The 23,313-nt window shown below is 41.1% G+C and overlaps 1 protein-coding gene across 2 annotated transcripts in view; it reads right to left on the minus strand.

Annotated features, from left to right (window-relative positions):
• RIMBP2 (RIMS binding protein 2) overlaps nt 1-23,313 on the minus strand; it is a 524,709-nt gene that overhangs the window by 52,290 nt on the left and 449,106 nt on the right. For both annotated transcript variants that reach the window (XM_069756050.1, XM_069756049.1), the window contains one exon: nt 5,557-5,660. In XM_069756050.1, the coding sequence (XP_069612151.1) occupies nt 5,557-5,660 (104 nt within the window). The remainder of the gene's footprint in view (nt 1-5,556; nt 5,661-23,313) is intronic.

Genomic DNA, 23,313 nt, shown 5'->3' on the forward strand with positions numbered 1-23,313 from the left:
GTGTATATCTCCTAGTACCCTTGCACTGTACAAGTACCCTTGTAAAAATTCAAAATTTGGAGCTAAAGTAACATTTTTGTGGGAAAAAGTAAAATTTAATTTTTTTCCCTTTCACATTGCTATAATTCCTGTGAAGCATCTGAATGCTTAACCCCTTAACCCCCAAGGGTGGTTAGCATGTTAATGACCGGGCCAATTTTAAAAATTTTGACCACTGTCCCTTTATGAGGTTATAACTCTAAAACGCTACAACGGATCCTGATGATTCTGACATTTTTTTCTCGTGACATATTGTGCTTCATGATAGTGGTAATATTTCTTTGATATCACTTGCGTTTATTTGTGAAAAAAATGGAAATTTGGCGAAAATTTTGAAAATTCCGCAATTTTCCAATCTTGACTTTTTATGCCCTTAAATCACAGAGACATGTCACAAAAAATACATAATATGTAACATTTCCCACATGTCTACTTTACATCAGCACAATTTTGGAACAAATTTTTTTTGTTAGGGAGTCATAAGGGTTAAAAGTTGATTAGCAATTTCTCATTTTTACAACACCTTTTTTTTTAGGGACCACATCACATTTGAAGTCACTTTGAGGGTTCTGTATGATAGAAAATAACCATGTGTGATACCATTCTAAAAACTGCACCCCTCAAGGTGCTCAAAACCACATTCAAGAAGTTTATTAACCCTTCAGATGTTTCACAGGAATTTTTGGAATGTTTAAAAAAAATGGACATTTAAATTTTTTCACCAAAAATTTAATTTAGCTCCAATTTGTTTTATTTTACCAAGGGTAACAGGAGAAATTGGACCCCAAAAGTTGTTGTGCAATTTGTCCTGAGTACGTCGATACCCCAAATGTGGGGGTAAACCACTGTTTGGGCGCATGGCAGAGCTCGGAAGGGAAGGAGCGCTGTTTGACTTTCAATGCAAAATTGAATGGAATTGAGATGGGACGCCATGTTGCGTTTGGAGAGCCCCTGATGTACCTAAACATTGAAACCCCCACAATTGACACCATTTTGGAAAGTAGACCCCATAAGGAACTTATCTAGATGTGTGGTGAGCACTTTAACCCACCAATTGCTTCACAGAAGTTTATAATGTAGAGCCGTAAAATAAAAAAAATCATAATTTTTAACAAAAATGAAATTTTCGCCCCCATTTTATTTTCCCAAGGGTACCAGAAAAAATTCGACCGCAAAAGTTGTTGTGCAATTTGTCCTGAGTACGCCGATACCCCATATGTGGGGGTAAACCACTGTTTGGGCGCATGGCAGAGCTCGGAAGGGAAGGAGCGCCATTTGACTTTTCAATGCAAAATTGACTGGAATTGAGATTGGACGACATGTCGCGTTTGGAGAGCCCCCTGATGTGCCTAAACATTGAAGCCCCACAAGTGACACCATTTTAGAAAGTAGACCCCCTAAGCAACTTATCTAGATGTGTTGTGACAACTGTGAACCCCCAAGTGTTTCACTACAGTATATAACGCAGAGCCGTGAAAATAATAAATCTTTTTTTTCCACAAAAATTATTTTTCAGCCCCCAGTTTTGGAGGAGCACCATTTGGAATGCAGACTTAAATTGATTGGTCTGCAGGCTTCACATTGCATTTGCAGAGCCCCTGATGTACGTAAACAGTAGAAACCCCCCACAAGTGACCCCATATTGGAAACTAGACCCCCCAAGGAACATATCTAGATGTGTTGTGAGAACTTTGAACCCCCAAGTGTTTCACTACAGTTTATAACGCAGAGCCGTGAAAATAAAAAATCTTTTTTACCCAGAAAAATTATATTTTAGCCCCCAGTTTTGTATTTTTCCAAGGGTAACAGGAGAAATTGGACCCCAAAAGCTGTTGTCCAATTTGTCCTGAGTACGCTGATACCCCATATGTTGGGGTAAACCCCTGTTTGGGCGCACGGGAGAGCTCAGAAGGAAAGGAGCACTGTTTTACTTTTTCAACGCAGAATTGGCTGGAATTGAGATTGGACGCCATGTCGCGTTTGAAGAGCCCCTGATATGCCTAAACAGTGGAAACCGTCACCCAAACACACCCCTAACCTTAATCCCAACCCTAACCGTAACCCTAACCACTCCCCTAAGCCGAACATGCCCCTAGCCCTAATCACAACCACACCCCTAACCCCAACACACCCCTAACCCTAATCCCAACCCTAACCACACTCCTAACCCTAATCCCAACCATAACCCTAACCACACCCCTAACCCTAATCCCAAACCTAATCCCAACCGTAAATGTAATCCAAACCCTAACTTTAGCCCCAATCCTATTCCTAACTTTAGCCCCAACCCTAACCCTAACTTTAGCCCCAACCCTAACCCTTACTTTAGCCCCAACCCTAACCCTAACATTAGCCCAACTCTAACCCTAACTTTAACCCCAACCCTAACCCTAACTTTAGCCCCAACTCTAACCTTAACTTTAGCCCCAACCCTAACCCTAACTTTAGCCCCAACCCTAACTGTAGCCCCAACCATAACTTTAGCCCTAACCCTATCTTTAGCCCCAACCCTAACCCTAACTTCAGCCCCAACCCTAACCCTAACTGTAGCCCCAACCCTAACTGTAGTGCCAACCCTAAATGTAGCCCTAACCCTAACTTTAGCCCCAACCTTAACTTTATCCCCAAGCCTAACCCTTACTTTAGCCCCAACCCTAATTCTAAATTCAGCCCCAACCCTAACCCTAAACCTAATGGGAAAATGCAAATTTTTCCATATTTTGGTCCAGAGTCATGTGAGGTCTTGTTTTTTTGTGGGACGAGTTGACAATTTTATTGGTACCATTTTCGGGCACGTGACATTTTTTGATCACTTTTCATTCCGATTTTTGTGAGGCAGAATGACCAAAAACCAGCTATTCATGAATTTCTTTTGGGGGGGGCGTTTATACTGTTCCACGTTTGGTAAAATTGATAAAGCAGTTTTATTCTTTGGGTCATTACTATTACAGCGATACCTCATTTATATATTTTTTTATGTTTTGGCTCTTTTATACGATAAAAACTATTTTATATAAAAAATAATTATTTTTGCATCGCTTTATTCTGAGGACTATAACTTTTTTATTTTTTCGCTGATGATGCTGTATTGTAAAAAAGTCACAGAGAAAAAAGCAGAGATGTTTTACCTGCTGAAGCCTCCAACCAAATGCACCAGCAGGGCGCAGCGGACCCCTTAAATGATGGCAACACACAGGTGCAAAAAATACCGATGAAACAACCACTTTCAATCCAGTGTTGGCTGTTTGGCATTAGTGCACAAAAAGATAAAAGATACTAGTCTGTATATGGCATAATTCACACAAGCAATGCAGAGCATCTGGTTTACAGCCTATTAGTAACGCACATGCAGGCGGGCTGCCCAGTGCTACAAAATGCATGCTGTGCGAACAAGGGCCAATAGTTTACAGAGCCATCTTGGTCCGACTGTGCAGGGGCAGGGCGTTGTTTTTTGCCTCGTTTTTTTTTTTTTTACGGTGTTCACTTAAGGGGTTAACTAGTGGGACAGTTTTATAGGTCGGGTCGTTACGGACCAGGCGATACTAAATATGTGTACTTTTATTTAGATAAAGAAATGTATTTATTGGAACAATATATATATTTTTTCTTTTTGTAGGAATTTTTTTTTTACACATGTAATTTATTTTTTTTTTTTTTACTTTTTTACATTACCCCAGGAGGAGACATCACTGTATAGTGACAGATCGCTGACCTGACACTTTGCAGGGCACTGTGACAGATCAGCGATCTGACAGGCACTACAGGGAGGCTTCGGGGTGCCTGCTCTGAGATCTCAGTCTGCGCATGCACTGCCTCCAGCAGCCATTTTCTCGGAAGCCAGATTGATTCCCCAGGCGCAGACTGAGATCTCGGCAATTAGATCTCGTCTCCCGAAGGCCATCGGGGGCCACAGCATCGAGGCAATAGAAGTTCAGGGGCTCCAGACTTTCACAAAATGTCAATAGAGCTCCCCGCACCACCGAGCACCGCCAAACCTGCCGCACAAGGCTGGGATGAGATCATCGTCCTGCAGGGTTGGACTACTGGAAGAATTGTCCGACTCTTGCTGCCACCACACTAACTGTAAGTACATTCCGACTATAAGGCCTCTTTCACACGTCCAGGTAATTACGGTACCGGAGAAATCGGTACCGGAGTTATCCATGTCCATGTGCTCATGTGGCACATCAATGTGTCACACATGTGGCAGCCGTGTGCCACCCGTATGGCAACTGAGGACCACACAGACCGTGCAGGAGACAGCGCTACAGTTAGGCGCTGTCCCCTGCTTTTGGTGCTGAAGCCGGCAGCAGGTCCAGCTGAACCCAGCTCCTGCCATGTATGCTCTCAGTGTCGGCAGCAGGTCCATTACAGTGATGAATATGCGCATATTCATCACTGTAATGAGCGGTACCATGTGACCGCTCACACAGGACCTGCTGCCGGCGCTGAGAGCATACATCGCAGGAGCTGGGTGAGTATTTCTCGGCAAGCGGGCGGGCGCACAGGGGATGGGAAGCCGGAGGGGAACCGCAAACTTTATTTTTAAGAAAAAAAAACAAAAAAACTTGATTTTTCATTCCTTCTCTCCAGCGAACACTGCTGGGGAAGGAATGAATGCCGGCTTCAGCACCACACGCAGGGGGGACAGCACTTACTGTAGCGCTGTCTCTCCTGCGGGCGGTATGTGCACACAGAGGAGAGTGCACACTGTTCTCTGTGCGGGACGTATTGCGGTACGTGCTGCCGGAGAAAAGCGTACATGTCTCCGTGTTTTGCACACGGACTCACGGTCCGTGAAAACACGGAGACATGTGCATAGACCCATTCATTTGAATGGGTCTACGTGTGTCAGTGTCTCCGGCACATGAGAAAACTGTCAGTACACGTACCGGAGACACTGACGTGTGAAAGAGGCCTAAGACGGACCCCCGATTTCCCAAAAGGTTTTTGGGAAAAAAGTGCTTCTTATAGTCCAAAAAATACGGTATATATAAAAAACACTTATTCACTCGTATCTTTTGTTCTATTGCTGCAAATCTGTATATACTGCCTTGTTACATATGTACGGTTTTGTAGGTTTTTGTACTTTTTCTTGCTTATTTAAATACTATTATGATAGATGTAAACAATAAACAGGGAATTTTTATAGTTTAAAAACTTGTTTTCCTGCTTTCTTTAAAAAATTGCAATGTTTGTCTGATGGTGGGGTGACAAAGGGAGCCCCCTTGCCTTGTCGACTCCACGATCAATACTGATTGATTCTGAGCCCTTTGGTTGCCTGTGTTGGCAACTACTCATAAATGTCAATATGGTTGGCGTGGGCGACTAGAGATTTGGCATCTTCCACCTGCTCTCTCTTCAATTTAATCAGTGCAGCAGAAGTCAGTAAGATGTGCTGGACTAGATAAGAATTTCATTCATTAGTAGTTTTATTTCTAGATAGAGAACCCAGAATGACCGTTCAGTCAGGAGAATTAGACATTGGTGTGTGAGTGATAAAAATACATGCTTTACCTCAACATCGACATTAGGCGAGCTCTCCCTTGGATCATAGTCATACAAGGCAACCATTCTCCTTGTGGAAACAGAGTGTTGCCTTCCACTTCTCCTGTTTCGTTCTGTGCCAATTAAAAAAAAAAGTCCGTACATTTAATTTACACCACAAATTTTTTTAAAAAAGCTTGAATTTATGATCAAACTAACAAGCTGGACAAAAGACCACAGAGTGAAGTAGAAGCTGAAATGGGCAGTGATGACAGTTCTCTGCTACACACTGGTTCTTTCTTCCTAAGGCTGGTTTCATATTTGCGGACGAGGGCTTTGCGGAGGACTGCTGCGTAGTTCCTCCGTTATGCCCCGCCCACTGTTGCGCCTCTTCCTTCAGCTCCGCCTACGTCAGCATGTTTCCTGCGTGCCCTATCTTTAACATTGAGTACGCAGGCCATGCGGATGCCTACCTGCATCGAACACAACATGTTGCATTTTGTTGCGGTTGGCGCAGAGTGTAAATGATGTATGCGGAGGCATCCGCATACATCCACATGGCCTGCGTACCCAATGTTAAAGATAGGGCATGCAGGACACATGCCAATGTAGGCGGAGCTGAAGGAAGAGGCGCAGCAGTGGGCGGGGCTTAACAGAGGAACTACGCAGTCCTCTGCAAACCCTCATCCGCAAATGTGAAACTAGCCTATAATACTCTATAGTAGGATGATCCCTTCAGCATGAATAAATACAATGGCATCAACTTATGTATCTGCACAGATAAACACCATTTATGCACCATTTTGTTCTCCAAGCTGCATCATATAAAAGATTGCATTAGCAGTGTTGATTCCACTTCTTAACTATCCAGTTTATAGATATTGGCAATATGCTTTTGAATTTGCTTAACTTTATACACTTTTGTGTGAATCAAGGCACAAAATAAAATATGTTTTGTTTTTTTGATTCCTTGCAAATTGTTTATTACTAATTTATATTTGCGATCTGTTGGTTGGTTCAACACCACAAATCACAGTACCCATTAAAGGGAATCTGTCACCAGGTTTTTGCTATGTAATCTGAGAGTAGCAGTACATAGAGGCTGAGACTCTGATTCCAGAGTTCTGTCACTTACTGGTTTGCACATCATGTTAATGATAATCTCCTGCTGATAAAATACAAATTTTACTGAAACAACAACATACTGCCTAGTATCAGACCATCAACCCATCATGTTTTTCTCAGATCACATAACAAAAACCTGCTGACTTATTCCCTTTAAGCTACAATGTAATGTGGCTGAGTATTTTAAAATTCTAACTGCACAGGGACAGTTTGGAACCATACACCCCCTTCATTGCTCTAGACTACTAGGGTACTGACATTAAATATTTCTTAACTTATACCACTAGAACAAATCCCTAGTTAGACCGCACATGGAGTACTGTGTCCAGTTTTGGGCACCGGTGCTCAGGAAGGATATAATGGAACTAGAGAGAGTACAAAGGAGGGCAACAAAATTAATAAAGTTGATGGGAGATCTACAATACCCAGATAGATTAGCGAAATTAGGATTATTTAGTCTAGAAAAAAGACGACTGAGGGGCGATCTAATAACCATGTATAAGTATATAAGGGGACAATACAAATATCTCACTGAGGATCTGTTTATACCAAGGAAGGTGACAGGCACAAGGGGGCATTCTTGGCGTCTGGAGGATAGAAGGTTTTTCCACCAACATAGAAGAGGATTCTTTACTGTTAGGGCAGTGAGAATCTGGAATTGCTTGCCTGAGGAGGTGGTGATGGCGAACTCAGTCGAGGGGTTCAAGAGAGGCCTGGATGTCTTCCTGGAGCAGAACAATATTGTATCATACAATTATTAGGTTCTGTAGAAGGACGTAGATCTGGGGATTTATTATGATGGAATATAGGCTGATCTGGATGGACAAATGTCTTTTTTCTGCCTTACTAACTATGTTACTATGTTACTATGTAGAAAGGCTGTAGATCTCCCTGCCCAAACCACGGATGGTGTCATTAATCATTTTTCTGCACTAGATAATCATACACTTTTAGATCGCCAAGAACAAATACGTTACCGTCTTCATTAGGACTGAAGACAGTCAATCCTTCTATGTCCTAGAAACCAGAAATTTTACCATCCAAGCTAAGTATAGCTAATTATTTAAGGCTATACAGCAACATGTATTTGCCGCTGTTTTCAATTGATTGTTTTAGAGGGAAATGTGCCCAAGTTCCTAAATACTCATTGCACCAGCTAAAACGCTTAGAAGGAAAAGGGCTAGAATAAGAATGATATAAATCCGAGTAAGTTTTGGATCTACACTTAATTATGCTTAATTAGCCTGGAATATACTGTATATTGCAATTGTAAAATTGGTATTTTAAGCAGTACTGGATTTACTTCTTAAGAACATGCAGACACGGATTGTCTGGTTCCTCAGAATCTGTCCGTCAAGTAGACACTTTTTCAGTCACTTATGAATTTAAAATATTTGTTCTTATGTTTTTATAAAGCAGTGATTGGGAACCTTAGGCGAGAGGGCAGTTTACTGCCTTTGATGACCTTTTCTCTGACCTCTGGGCAGATTCCCGGGAACCGCAGTGTTGGGGTCAGCAGCTGCGTTTTGACAGCAGCTGCCCCTTGAATTGCTTCTTGCTCTGCGAGGGTGGCCACACTACTGAACACTACAGCACGTACCAATAAAGATTGCGTTCTAGCCAGTGGCAGCGTCAAAACATAGTTTGTGAGCGGAGTCAGCGCAATGCGCTCATGTCCCACAAAAGACCACAGCATCAGCCTCCATGTCACCTCCTGTGATGTAAAATCCACAGCTCTATGATGCCTCCTGTTATGTATAATCTGCAGCACCATGTCTCCTCCTGTGATGTACAGTTAGGTCCATATATATTTGGACAGAGACAACATTTTTCTAATTTTTGCTATAGACATTACCACAATGAATTTTAAACAAAACAATTCAGATGCAGTTGAAGTTCAGACTTTCAGCTTTCATTTGTGGGTATCCACATTAAAATTGGATGAAGGGTTTAGGAGTTGCAGCTCCTTAACATGTGCCACCCTGTTTTTAAAGGGACCAAAAGTAATTGGACAGATTCAATAATTTTAAATAAAACGTTCATTTTTAGTACTTGGTTGAAAACTCTTTGTGGGCAATGACTGCCTGAAGTCTTGAACTCATGGACATCACCAAAAGCTGTGTTTCCTCCTTTTTGATGCTCTGCCAGGCCTTCACTGCCGTGGTTTTCAGTTGCTGTTTGTTTGTGGGCCTTTCTATCTGAAGTTTAGTCTTTAACAAGTGAAATACATGCTAAATTGGGTTGAGATCAGGTGACTGACTTGGCCATTCAAGAATATTCCACTTCTTTGCTTTAATAAACTCCTGGGTTGCTTTGGCTTTATGTTTTGGGTCATGGTCCATCTGTAGTATGAAACGACGACCAATCAGTTTGGCTGCATTTGGCTGGATCTGAGCACACAGTATGTCTCTGAATACCTCAGAATTCATTTGGCTGCTTCTGTCCTGTGTCCCATCATCAATAAACACTAGTTACCCAGTGCCACTGGCAGCCATGCATGCCCAAGCCATCACACTGCCTCCGCTATGTTTTACAGATGATGAGGTATGCTTTGGATCATGAGCTGTACCACACCTTTGCCATAATTTTCACTTTCCATCATTCTGGTAGAGGTTGATCTTGGTTTCATCTGTCCAAAGAATGTTCTTCCAGAACTGTGCTGGCTTTTTTAGATGTTTTTTAGCAAAGTTTAGTCTAGCCTTTTTATTCTTGATGCTTATGAGTGGCTTGCACCTTGCAGTGAACCCTCTGTATTTACTTTCATGCTGTCTTCTCTTTATGGTAGATTTGGATATTGATTCACCTACCTCCTGGAGAGTGTTGTTCACTTGGTTGGCTGTTGTGAAGGGGTTTCTCTTCACCATGGAGATTATTCTGCGATCATCCACCACTGTTGTCTTCCGTGGGCGCCCAGGTCTTTTTGCATTGATGAATTCACCAGTGCTTTCTTTCTTTCTCAGGATGTACCAAACTGTAGATTTTGCCACTCCTAATATTGTAGCAATTTCTCGGATGGGTTTTTTCTGTTTTCGCAGCTTTAAGATGGCTTGTTTCACCTGCAGGGAGAGCTCCTTTGACCGCATGTTTACTTCACAGCAAAACCTTCCAAATGCAAGCATCACACCTCAAATCAACTCCAGGCCTTTTATCTGCTTAATTGAGAATGACATAACGAAGGTATTGCCCACACCTGTCCGTGAAATAGCCTTGGAGTCAATTGTCCAATTACTTTTGGTCCCTTTAAAAACAGGGTGGCACATGTTAAGGAGCTGAAACTCCTAAACCCTTCATCCAATTTTAATGTGGATACCCACAAATGAAAGCTAAAAGTCTGAACTTCAACTGTATCTGAATTATTTTGTTTAAAATTCATTGTGGTAATGTCTATGACCAAAATTAGAAAAATGTTGTCTCTGTCCAAATATATATGGACCTAACTGTATATGCCCCAGCACCATGTCTCCTCCTGTGATGTATATGCCCCAGCCCCATGTCTCCTGTGATGTATATGCCCCTGCCCCATGTTTCTTGTGATGTATATACTTCATCCCCAAGTTTCCTATGATGTATACAGTCGTAGCCGAAAGTATTGGCACCCTTGAAATTGTTCCAGAAAATGAAAAAAATTGCAAGACAGGATAGTCCTGTTGGTAGATAAGCAGTCCCAATCAAGTTTCAAAGAAGTTCAAGCTGCCTTGCAGGTTCATGGTGCATCAGTGTAAGCGCAAACTATCCCTTGACATCTGAAAGAACTGAAAAGTTATGGCAAGAGACCCAGTAGGAACCACAACTGACAGAGATACATAAAATAGCTAGACTGCAGTTCTCGAAATGTATGTGAGTAAGCCAAAATCCTTCTTGGAAAGCGTCTCATGGACAGATGAGACTAAGAAAGATTTTTTTGGTAAAACACATTATTCTACTGTTTACCGAAAACAGAATGAAACCTACAAAGAAAATAACACAGTAGCTACAGTTAAATATGGTGGGGGATCAAAGTTGCTTTGGGATTGTTTTGCTACCTTTGACACTGGGTGCCTTGACTGTGTACATGGCATCATTAAATCTGAAGATTACCAAAGGATTCTATGTCAGAATGTAGTGTCCAGTGCCAGTGCCAGAAAGCTGGGTTTGCGTCCTATGTCATGGGTCTTCCAGCAGAACAATGACCCCCATACATAGCACCCAAAAATTGATGGAAACAAAGTGCTAGAGTTTATAAGTGGCCAGTAATGAGTACGGATCTAAATCCCATTGAACACCTGTGGAGAGATCTTACAATTGCTATTGGGAGAAAGTGCCCTTAAAATATGAAAGCCTTGGAGCAGTTACAGAAGAAGAGTGGTCCAAAATTTCAGTTGAGATGTGTAAGAAGCTTGTTGATGGTTAGAAGAAGCAATTGATTACAGTTATTTATTCTAAGGGTGTGCAACCAAATATTCAGTTGAGGGTGTCAACAATTTTGTCCGGCCCAATTTTGGGGTTTTGTATGAAATTATGTCCACTTTTCTTTTTTATCTGTGTTTTTTTTATCTTGTTCCAATAAACACAAAGGGAATAAACAGGTGTATAACAAAACATGTGTAATTGCAATAATTTTCTGTGAGAAATACTTCATTTGCTCTAACAATTTCAAGGGTGCCAACACTTTTGCCCACGACTGTATCCTTCAGCCAGAGTGTATCCTATGTGATGTATATAGTCCAGCCCCGGTGTCTCCTATGTGATATATACACAATAGTATCTGTGTCTCCTATGTGATGTATGTACAGCAGTCTTGATACCTCCTATGCTTTGCATGTACAGCAGCCTCTGTGTTTCCCATTCTATGTATATACAGCAATGTCAGTGCTTCCTATGTGATTTGTATAGAAAGTTTTGGTGTCTCCTATGAGATGTATATACAGTTGTCTCAGTGTCTCATGTGTTGTATATGACAGTCTAGGAGTCTCCTATGTAATATTTATACAACAGTCTTGATGTCTAGTATGTAATGTATAGAGCTTTCTTTTTATCTTCTATGTGATGTATGTGATGTGTATGTGGTAGTCTTTGTGTCTCCAATGTGAAGTATACAGCAGTCTCAGTGTCCCCTATGTTATATATACTGCAGATCTTCCACTGCTTGAGTTCTATAAATGTAACATAAGCAGCAATGAATTTCCCACTGTGAGGAGACCTGCAGTGTAACATACATCTCTGTTTGGTGCAACTTACTGCTTCGAGTTCTTTACAGAAAAAACACTAAAAAAGCAGTTACGAGTAGCAACACCATTGATACCACCTAACATCACAGCCGCATTAAAGAGAAGCAGTTTCAGCCGTCACATTAGAGGTGAGTTAATTCAATGTTTGACCAAAGGTCATTTTCAAGTTGATAATTTTGTACGGCCCCCGAAGGATGTTATAAACATCCAAATGACTCTTGGCAGAAAAACGGTTCCCCACCCCTGTTATAAAGCATAGAAGGACATTGGAGTGTGCTGTAAACACTCTTATGTACTCACCTTTCTCCAGGCTGTTTTCCTGTTAGCCAGTGCTGAAGTAAGTTTTACAGCAGGGCTGGCAGAGATGACAGGTGGCTTGTGTGCAGAGAGCACAGCTGCTTAAAGGGTATCTGTCACCTCATTTTTCGCATATAAGCTGCGGCCACGACATTAGGGCCTTATCTACAGCATTCTGTAATGCTGGAAATAAGCCCCCAACGTTAACCTGAAAGATAAGAAAAACAAGTTAGATTATACTCACCCAGGGATGGTTCGGTGCAGTCTGGGTCCGATGGGCATCGCAGGTCCGAGTCCGGCGCCTCCCAGCTTCATACGATGACGTCCTCTTCCTTGCTTCTGTCACGGCACCTGTGCAGGCGTAAATCTATGCCCTGTTGAGGGCAGATCAAAGTACTGCAGTGCACGGGAAAGCTCAGAGAGGCCCAGAGCCTGTGCACTGCAGTACTTCAACAGGGCAAGTCAGTACGCCTGCGCAGGAGCTGCGACACAAAGCAAGGAGGATGACGACATTCTATGAAGATGGGAGGCGCTGGACCCGGACCTGCAACACCTACGGGACACGGACCGCACCGGACGGCCCCTGGGTGAGTATAATATAACCTGTTTTTCTTATCTTTCAGGTTACATCGGGGGCATATCTACAGCATTACAAAATTCTGTCGATAAGCCCCTAATGGCGGTGGCCGCAGCTTATATACGAAAAATGAGGTGATAGATTCCCTTTAACAAATCGGTGCATAGCTGCCCCACCAGAGCACTGTGCACGTTGCAATTGCAGTTGCCATTTTTTTAGACTGTTCGCATTACCAGTTATTAAATTGTAATCACTATATTTGTTTATTTGTTGCTATGTCGAATGTAAAACTGTTGATTCCCAGATTGTTTGGCTAGATTCTAAAATACTTCATTTTATATTGGCTCCTGGCTATTACCAACTATGTTCCCACTTTGATTATAGTATCTCACATCTGTGTTCCTTCACCAACCATTTGTATCTTTTCTCTCCATAATGCCCTACAGCTCTATTGTTCAGCACTGCCAATCAGCAACCATTTGGGGGAACTGTAATCTGGGTATTCATCTGCAGGTATTCTTGTGGAGGGTGGGGGAGGTAATCGTTAAGACTAGTTCATCTGTTTACTTTCCCACTATCATGAAGTAGAAACAATGTTTTAGCATCATACCGCCAAACATGATCTGCTAAAATTGTCATCTTGTCCCACAAAAAAAACAAATTGTCATACAGCTCCACCAGAGGAAAAATAAAAAGTCAACTCACTCTCAGAATAAAGGGATGCAAAATTAATTATTTTTTCTATAAAATAGTTTTCACTTTGTAAAAGCACCAAAGCATAAAAAAATATATAAATGTGGTATCACTGTAATAATACTGAACCGAAGAATTAAACTGCCTTATCAATTTTACCACACGCGGAACAACATAAAAAAGAAAAAAATCCTGATTTGCTTGTTTTTCTTCATTCTGCCTCACAAAAATTGAAATAGAAAGCAATCCAAAAAATGTAATGTGTCTGAAAATGGTACCAATAAAACCTCGACTCATCCCTCAAAAAATAATCGCTCACATGACTCTGTGGGATGAAATATGGAATAATTATAGCTCTTAAAATATGGCGATGCAAAAAATAATTTTTGCAATAAAAAGCATTTTTTAGTATATGACAGCTGCCAAACATAAAAAAATATATATTTGGTATCGCTCTAGTCCCACCTGCCCGAAGAATAAAGGCGCCATATCACTTATAATACACAAGGAACGGCGTAAAAAAAAATTCAAACAATTATTCACCTGCCGTTGATTTGTTCATTCTGCCTCCTAAAGATCGCAGTAAGGCTCAGCGCACATTTATCCTGCGCTTTGTGCTGAGCACTTACCTCAGAGTTTCAGTGTCTGCAAATTGAGATTCAGGTTTGGCTATTATCCTAAGTCATGTGACAAGGCTCGTTAAAGGGTCGACATTGACTGTTAGGATTGCTACTTCCAATAGATGGCACTAGAGTTCTAGTCCTCTTCCTCTCTGAAAAGACAATTTGCATATTTCCCAGAGGAGCATTGCAGCTTTAAGTCTCCTCACGTCGACATGCTTAACATCTCACTCTCCGCAAGGAGAAACGATACTTGTTGGATCCTGATCAGATGCCTCTCAATCAGCCAAACCAGATCTCCACTGACAAGGGGCAGTACCCCGAAACACAGTGTCTGCAAATTGAGATTCTGGTTTGGCTATTATCCTAAGTCATGTGACAAGGATCGTTAAAGGGTCGACATTGACTGTTAGGATTGCTACTTAATAGGTGGCACTATTCCTCTAGTCCTCTTCCTCTCTGAAGAGACAATTTGCAGTGTAAATCTTTGAAATAAGTGATTCAGACGGAACCCCGTATCAACGAAAGATTCACTATAATGAGGCAGATGGAGGCACTGTGGATGCCGTCTGGTCCATGTTCCACCAATAGATCCCTTGAGGGTTTCATCTGAATCACATCACTCTGAGATTTACATGGAAACCCCAATGTAAGTGCTCAGCGTAAAGCGACAGATAAATGTGATCCCAAATATTATGTAAAATATTCCTAACAAAAGCTTCAACTCAATCCACAAAAAAACAACAACTCCCCATTCAGGTCCGTCATCTGTTAATGGAAATAAAGGGGCTTCCACATTTCTGGTAGTACAAAGACTCCAGAAAAGCGAAATGGCTCCTTGCCCTTCAAAAGAAATTTGGCAAATTTTGTGATCCTAAATCCTAATCACCCATCCCTTTTGAGCCCCACAGTGTACTTAAGCCACATTTATCGTCCACATGTTTGTCATTTATGAAGCGATGAAAGCCCTATGGGTGTATATCTCCAGCAGCATAAGCTGGGCATAGCATACTGGTCACTATAAGGTACTGGTCACTAAAACGTACTGATCACTACAATGGCAGTTTAAATTTTCACTCAGCGACATCCACTGCTGTTTGCTTCTGTAAAACACCCATGGAGTCAAAATCATCACTACACCTGTAGATTGAGTACAATTTCAAGATACCTGAAGGTGCCTCAATCATCTGTACAAACAATTATATGCAAGTACAAATAAGATGGGAATGTCCAGCCATCATACCACTCAGGAAGGAGACGGGTTCTGTGTCCAAGAGATGAACATGCTTTGGTCCGATATGTGCATATCAACTCAAGCACAAAAGCAAAAGACCTTATGAAAATTATACCTCGCGCTCTGACACACATCTCCCACTCGTCTAACAACGCCGGCTCCTGCAGCTGCGTCTCTCACACGCTCCTGGGGTATCGCTGCACCTGTTTCCACAACTGCGCTATCACCATTGGATACACAATACGTGCCAGCATTCGCTAAATAGCCACTGGTGTCGGCTTCTGCTGCAACGCTATCCAGCTGTTCCCAAGACACATTCATGTCTGCATGCACAACTTTACCACTTAAGGAATTACAGTCTTATAGACATATATAATCAGCGTGGCTTCATTTTTTGACCCTTATGCATAACTTCCCCTATTTTGGATTTTGTCCATTCACTCTTACTCCAACCATCCATATTGACATTTTGTGTTCTAACCTAGAGAAATTTTTCCAAGGGCGGCATTGTGATCAAGGCCATTAACTGGCCGAAACGTTAATTTGCCTGTCAGTTAACCTGCCACCTGTATTAAATTTTTCACTTGAAGCAAAATTCCTCAATTTGTATGAGTGCAGTGATTATATACTCTATTATGAAAATTATGGCAGAGGCTAGTAAAGATTGTGTCAATATCCACAGTGAAAAAAGTTCTGTATCAACATGGGCTTAAAGGCCACTCTGCCAGGAAGAAGCGATTACTCCAAAAGAATAATGTTTGCAAATGCACACAGGAACAAAGACCTTAATTTTTGGACACATGTCTTGTGGTCTGATGAAACTAAAATTGAACTTTTTGGCCATAATGACCATTGTTTGGGGGGAAAAGGGAGCAGCTTGGAAGCCTAAGAACACCATCCCAACTGTGAAACACGGGGGTGGCAGCATCATGTTGTGGGGTTGTTTTGCTGCAGGAAGGACTGATATATTTCACAAAATAGATGGCATCATGAAAAATGAAGATTATGTGGCAATACTGAGCAACATCTCAAAACGAAGTTAAAGCTTTGGCAGAAATGGATCTTCCAAATGGACAGTGATTAGAAGCATATTGCTAAAATGGTAACAAAGTGGCTTAAGGATAACAAAGTCAATGTTTTGGAGAGGCCATCACAAAGCCCTGATCTCAATCCTATTGAAAGTGTATGGGCAAAGCTAAAAAGGCAGGTACGAGCAAGTCGACCAACAAACCTTGATCAGTTACACAGTTTTGTCAGGAGGAATGGGTCCAAATTCCATCCAACTATTGTGAGAAGCTTGTGGAAGGATATCCCAAACGTTTGACCAAAGTCATTCAGTTTAAGGGCAATGGTACCAAATAATATATAAACTTTTGACTTTTTCACTAAGTAATAAAAATGCTTTAAAACATTCTCTCTCCCTAATTATTCTGGCGTTTGGCATATATAAATTATTATGGTAATCCTAATTGACCTAAAACGGGAAAGGTTTATTTTGATTTCATGTCAGATATTGAGAAAAACATGCATATGTATATTTTTATATAGCGTATGTAAACTTCTGATTTCAACTGTAGATAAGTTCCCTGAGAGGTCTAGTTTCCAAAATGGTGTCACTTGTGGGGGATTTTTACTGTTTAGGCACATCAGGGGCTCTCCAAACACGACATGGCATCTGCTAATTGTTCCAGCAAATTTTGCATTCAAAAACTCAAATGGAGCTCCTTCCTTTCTGAGCTCTGCGGTGGCCCAAAACAGTACCAAAAATTCCATTGAAGCACGTGAAGGGTTAATAAATTTCTTGAATGTGGCTTTGAGCACCTTGAGGGGTGCAGTTTTTAGAATTGTGTCACTTTTGGGTCTTTTCTATCATATAGATCCCTCAATGTCATTTCAAAATTTGAGGTGGTCCCTATAAAAATGGTTTTGTACATTTTGTTGGAAAAATGAGAAATTTCTGGTCAACTTTTCACCCCTATAACTCCCTAACAAAAAAAATGTTTAAATAATTGTACTGCTGTAAAGTAGACATGTGGGAAATGTTATTTATTGGCCTGGTCATTAATGTGAAAACCACCTTGGGGGGTAAAGGGATTAACCAATTTTGAACAGCTGACATGTGCCCACAGTAGGCGTGGGTGCAATCGAGATCCACCCGTGCCTATTAACTAGCTAAATGCCGCTGACAAACTCTGACAGCAGTAGTTAACAAGCGCTTCCTGCAGGAAATGTGTACACCGCTGACCCCCGTCATATGCTACATAGAGGCAATCTGAGCATCACCTCTATGTAGCAAAGCTGATCAAGTTGTGACAGCTTCTAGCCTCCCATGGAGGATATTGAAGCATGCCAAAAGTAAAACAAAATGTTTTTAAAAATATGAAAAAATAAATAAATAAAAGTTCAAATCACCACCCTTTCGCCCCATTCAAAATAATACAATAAAAAAATAAAAAATAAAACCAACACATCTTTGGTATCACCGTGTTCAGAATCGCCTGATCTATCAATCAAAAAAAGAATTAACCTGATCGCTAAACAGCATAGCGAGAAAAAAGTCAAAATGCCAGCATTACCTTTTTTGGTCGCCGTGACATTTGCATTAAAATGTAATAACAAACGATCAAAAGAACGTATCTGCATCCAAATAGTATCATTAAAAACGTCAGCTCGGCACGCAAAAAATAAACCCTCACCCAACCCCAGATCATGAAAAATGGAGACGCTAGGGGTATCGGAAAAATTCACTACTTTTTTTTTTCTAGCAAAGTTTGGAATTTTTTTTCACTACTTAGATAAAAAACAACCTAGACATGTTTGATGTCTATGTACTCCTAATGACCTGGATAATCAAAATGGCAGGTCAGTTTGAGCACTTAATGAACCTAGCAAAAAAGCCAAACAAAACACAAGTGTGGAATTGCACTTTTTTTGCAATTTCACAGCACTTGGAATTTTTTTCCCGTTTTCTAGTACACGACATGGTAAAACCAATGGTGTCGTTCAAAAGTACAACTTGTCCCACAAAAAATAAGCCCTCACATGGCCATATTGAGAGAAAAATAATAAAGTTATGGCTCTGGGAAGGAGGGGAGTGAAAAACCAAAATGCAAAACCGGAAAAAGCTCTGGGGTTTAAAAGGGGCTTTATTACTGCGTAAGGGCATAGAGCGGGAACTATATCAGTTGCGAAAACAAAGAGTATGGTGTGAGTTGTGGGAGGCACAAAACTGATATATTGGGATGGATTTATTGCCACTTTGGGGCACAATTTAGTTTATTTAGAGCTGGGTAAAAGCAGTGAGGCAACAATGTCTGTCACCTTTTGCAGAAACAAGATCTTGATGGCATGATATCATGGTGTTCTGGTCCGGATAGACAACATGTGGAATTAATTACTTTGATCACATACAACATTACAGTAATGGATTTAACTGCACACTATACACATACAACTCTGGCAAACATTAAAGGGAACCTGTCACCTGAATTTGGCGGGACTGGTTTTGGGTCATATGGGCAGAGTTTTCAGGTGTTTGATTCACCCTTTCCTTACCCGCTGGCTGCATGCTGGCTGCAATATTGGATTGAAGTTCATTCTCTGTCCTCCATAGTACACGCCTGCACAAGGCAAGATTGTTTTGCGCAGGCGTGTACTATGGAGGACAGGAATGAACTTCAATCCAATATTGCAGCCGGCATGCAGCCAGCGGGTAAGGAAAGGGTGAATCAAACACCCGAAAACTCCGCCCATATGACCCAAAACCAGTCCCGCCAAATTCAGGTGACCGAGTCCCTTTAAGGGTATGTGCACACATATAGAGCTCCTCTGCAGATTTTTCTGCAGCGGATTTGATAAATCCGCAGGGGAAAACCGCTGTGGTTTTTACTGTGGATTTATCACGTTTTCTACTGCGGATTCTGCTGCGGATTTACATCTGCACTTTTCTATTGGAGCAGATGTAAAAACGCTGCGAATTCCGCACAAAGAAGTGACATGCTGCGGAAAATAAAACGCTGCGTTTCCGCGCGTTTTTTACCGCAGCATGGGCACAGCGTTTTTGGTTTCCCATAGGTTTACATTGTACTGTAAACTCATGGGAAACTGCTGCGGATCCGCAGCTGCGGATCCACATCATGTACACATACCCTAAAGGGACTCTGTCACCTGATTTTGGCGGGCTATGTAAATGCACTTTTTTTGGTCCGATGGGCGGTGTTTCTTCTTTTTTCCTTCACCCCATCTTTCCCCGCTGTCCGCAATATTTTCCGGAATTGGAGTTTGTGTCCTTCATAGTTGGCTCGTGCGCAATGCAATCTTCGGTCGCGCACGCGCAGTATGCTTTGCCCATCTGCGGGCAAAGCCGAAAAGCATTACTGCGCATGCGCCGATGCACTATGTTCCGGAAGTAATTCTCTGTGTTCTGGGACAGTGACGGCGCATGCGCAGTAATGCTTTTCGGCTTTGCCCGCAGATGGGCAAAGCATACTGCGCGTGCGCGAGACAAGATTGCATTGCGCACCCGCAATACATCAAAGTCTGTGTTTCAAGGACGTCTGATTTCATCCTTCAAAAGAATCTGTCAACAGGTTTTTGCTATCTCATCTGAGAGGGGTATGATGTCAAGGCAGAGACCTTGATTTCAGCGATGTGTCTTACTCGGCTGCATGCTATCAGTGTGATAAAATGACTATTTTATCAGCTGCAAATCTACCAGTTCTCTAAGTCCTTTATAACCCTGCCACTGTGCATGGACAGAAAGCTGTCAAACAGTGGTGGGTGTGGAGTTATATGAATCTCATGAATATGGAGGACTACATTGAAGCGGATTTACTAGTCATCTAGTGATAATTGTCTGCAGATTAAACAATGATATTATCAAATCTCCAGCAAGCAGCCCAGTAAGTGATACATCACCGGAATGAGGGTCACAGTCTCTACAATATGTTGCTCTCACATTAAGGCTGCCGTCACACTCGCAGTATTTGGTCAGTATTTTACATCAGTATTTGTAAACCAGGCGTGGAACAATTAGACGAAAAGTATAATAGAAACATATGCACCACTTCTGCATTTATCATCCACTCCTGGTTTTGGATTACAAATACTGATGTAAAATACTGACCAAATACTGCTAGTGTGACGGCAGCCTTAGTGTAAAAACCCTGGTGATAGATTCCTTTTAATCTGAACATTAAGTGATAGGGTATTTTATTTTATAATTAATATAATGAAAAGGATTTGCAGACCCATAGTGCATAAAAAATAGTATCATGTGGGGGTAACCACTATAAGAATTAATTTAGACCAATACCGCCACTTATGTAAAATATGTCAAGTATAAATTGAAATGATATCACGATTAAACAAACAATAATCTTTATTACAAAAAAAATCACACAGCAAGAAAAAGGACATTACAAACAAGCCCATAAAAAACCCTTAAAAACAGTTAGGGCAGCGTGATTCAGACAAAGTGCAACTGGCATATATATAATATAAATTATTACATCCAGTATAATAAATACACAAGTACATAGCCATGTTCAAGATGATTACAAGGCAATGGAGTGAGTGTAAAGAGCAAAACAGATAATGCTACTATGTGTTGGTAATCTGCACTAGGCAGTAACCCCTATAAAGCAGCGGAAATATATTAACGAGACATAGCTCAATGATACAGACTATGTGCCATTATAGTTGGAAGAACCATTCTGCAGACCATCTAACACACGTTTCGCTTGTAGCTTTGTCAGAGGATACTGAGGCAGTGTTCCAGTGGGTATATATAGAGGTCACCTGAGTTCAGAGTTAGATTTTAGGAACATATCAGAGATATGAAAAATGCTGCTAAAATTGTGGAAACAGATAAATTGTTAAAATTAAAAAACATTCCCAAGTACTTTAAAGAATACCATGACTGCAATTGGTGGCTGCTACAATTTCGGGGTATAGATAAGGTATTTGGCTCCCTGGAACTTTTCAACCTTTTCCCACATTTCACGCTTCAAACATAAAGATACCAAATGTAAATTTTTGGTGAAGAATCAACAACAAGTGGAACACAATTGTGAAGTTGAACAAAATTTATTGGTTATTTTACATTTTTGTGGAAAATCAAAAACTGAAAAGTGGGGCGTGCAATATTATTCGGCCCCTTTAACCCCATTACCCCCAAGGGTGGTTTGCACGTTATGGACCGGGCCAATTTTTAAAATTCTGACCACTGTCCCTTTATGAGGTTATAACTCTGGAACGCTTCAACGGATCCCGGTGATTCTGACATTATTTTCTCGTGATATATTGTACTTCATGATAGTGGTAAAATTTCTTTGATATTACCTGCGTTTATTTGTGAAAAAAATGGAAATATGGCGAAAATTTTGAAAATTTCGCAATTTTCCAACTTTGAATTTTTATGCAATTAAATCACAGAGATATGTCACACAAAATACTTAATAAGTAACATTTCCCACATGTCTACTTTACATCAGCACAATTTTGGAACAAAATTTTTTTTTGTTAGGGAGTTAGGTAAGGGTTAAAAGTTAAAAGTTGACCAGCATTTTCTCATTTTTACAACACCATTTTATTTTAGGGACCACATCTCATTTGAAGTCATTTTGAGGGGTCTATATGATAGAAAATACCCAAGTGTGACACCATTCTAAAAACTGCACCCCTCAAGGTTCTCAAAACCACATTCAAGAAGTTTATTAACCCTTCAGGTGTTTCACAGGAATTTTTGGAATGTTTAAATAAAAATTAACATTTAACATTTTTTTCACAAAAAATTTACTTCAGCTCCAATTTGTTTTATTTTACCAAGGGTTACAGGAGAAAATGGACCGCAAACCTTGTTGTACAATTTGTCCTGAGTACGCCAATACCCCATAAGTGGAGGTAAACCACTGTTTGGGCGCATGACAGAGCTTGGAAGCGAAGGAGCGCCATTTGACTTTTTAATGCAAAATTGACTGGAATTGAGATGGGACGCCATGTTGCGTTTGGAGAACCCCTGATGTGCCTAAACATTGAAACCCCCCACAAGTGACACCATTTTGGAAAGTAAACCCCCTAAGGAACTTATCTAGAGGTGTGGTGAGCATGGTGACCCACCAAGTGCTTCACAGAAGTTTATAATGCAGAACCTTAAAAATAAAAAATCATTTTTTTTTTCACAAAAATTATCTTTTCGCCCCCAATTTTTTATTTTCCCAATGGTAAGAGAAGAAATTGGAATGAAAAAGTTGTTGTACAATTTGTCCTGAGTACGCTGATACCCCATATGTGGGGGTAAACCACTGTTTGGGCGCATGGGAGAGCTCGGAAGGGAAGGAGCGCCGTTTGACTTTTCAATGCAAAATTCACAGGAATTGAGATGAGATGCCATGTTGCGTTTGGAGAGCCACTGATGTGCCTAAACATTGAAACCCCCACAAGTGACACCATTTTGGAAAGTAGACCCCCTAAGGAACTTATCTAGATGTGTGGTGAGCACTTTGACCCACCAAGAGCTTCACAGAAGTTTATAATGCAGAGCCGTAAAAATAAAACAAAATTTTTTTCCCACAAAAATTATTTTTTAGCCCCCAGTTTTGTATTTTCCCAAGGGTAAAAGGAGAAATTGGACCCCAAAAGTTGTTGTGCAATTTGTCCTGAGAGCGCTGATACCCCATATGTGGGGGGAACCACTGTTTCGGCGCATGGGAGGGCTCGGAAGGGAAGGAGCGCCATTTGGAATACAGACTTAGATGGAATGGTCTGCAGGCGTCACATTGCGTTTGCAGAGCCCCTAATGTACCTAAACAGTAGAAACCTCCCACAAGTGACCCCATATTGGAAACTAGACCCCCCCACAAACTTATCTAGATGTGTTGTGAGAACTTTGAGCCCCCAAGTGTTTCACTACAGTTTATAACGCAGAGCCGTGAAAATAAAAAATCCTTTTTTTTCCCACAAAAATTGTTTTTTAGCCCCCAGTTTTGTATTTTCCCAAGGGTAACAGGAGAAATTGGACCCCAAAAGTTGTTG

The sequence above is a fragment of the Ranitomeya imitator genome, chromosome 1 (genome assembly GCF_032444005.1).
Source record: "Ranitomeya imitator isolate aRanImi1 chromosome 1, aRanImi1.pri, whole genome shotgun sequence".
Classification (NCBI taxonomy): Eukaryota; Metazoa; Chordata; class Amphibia; order Anura; family Dendrobatidae; genus Ranitomeya; species Ranitomeya imitator.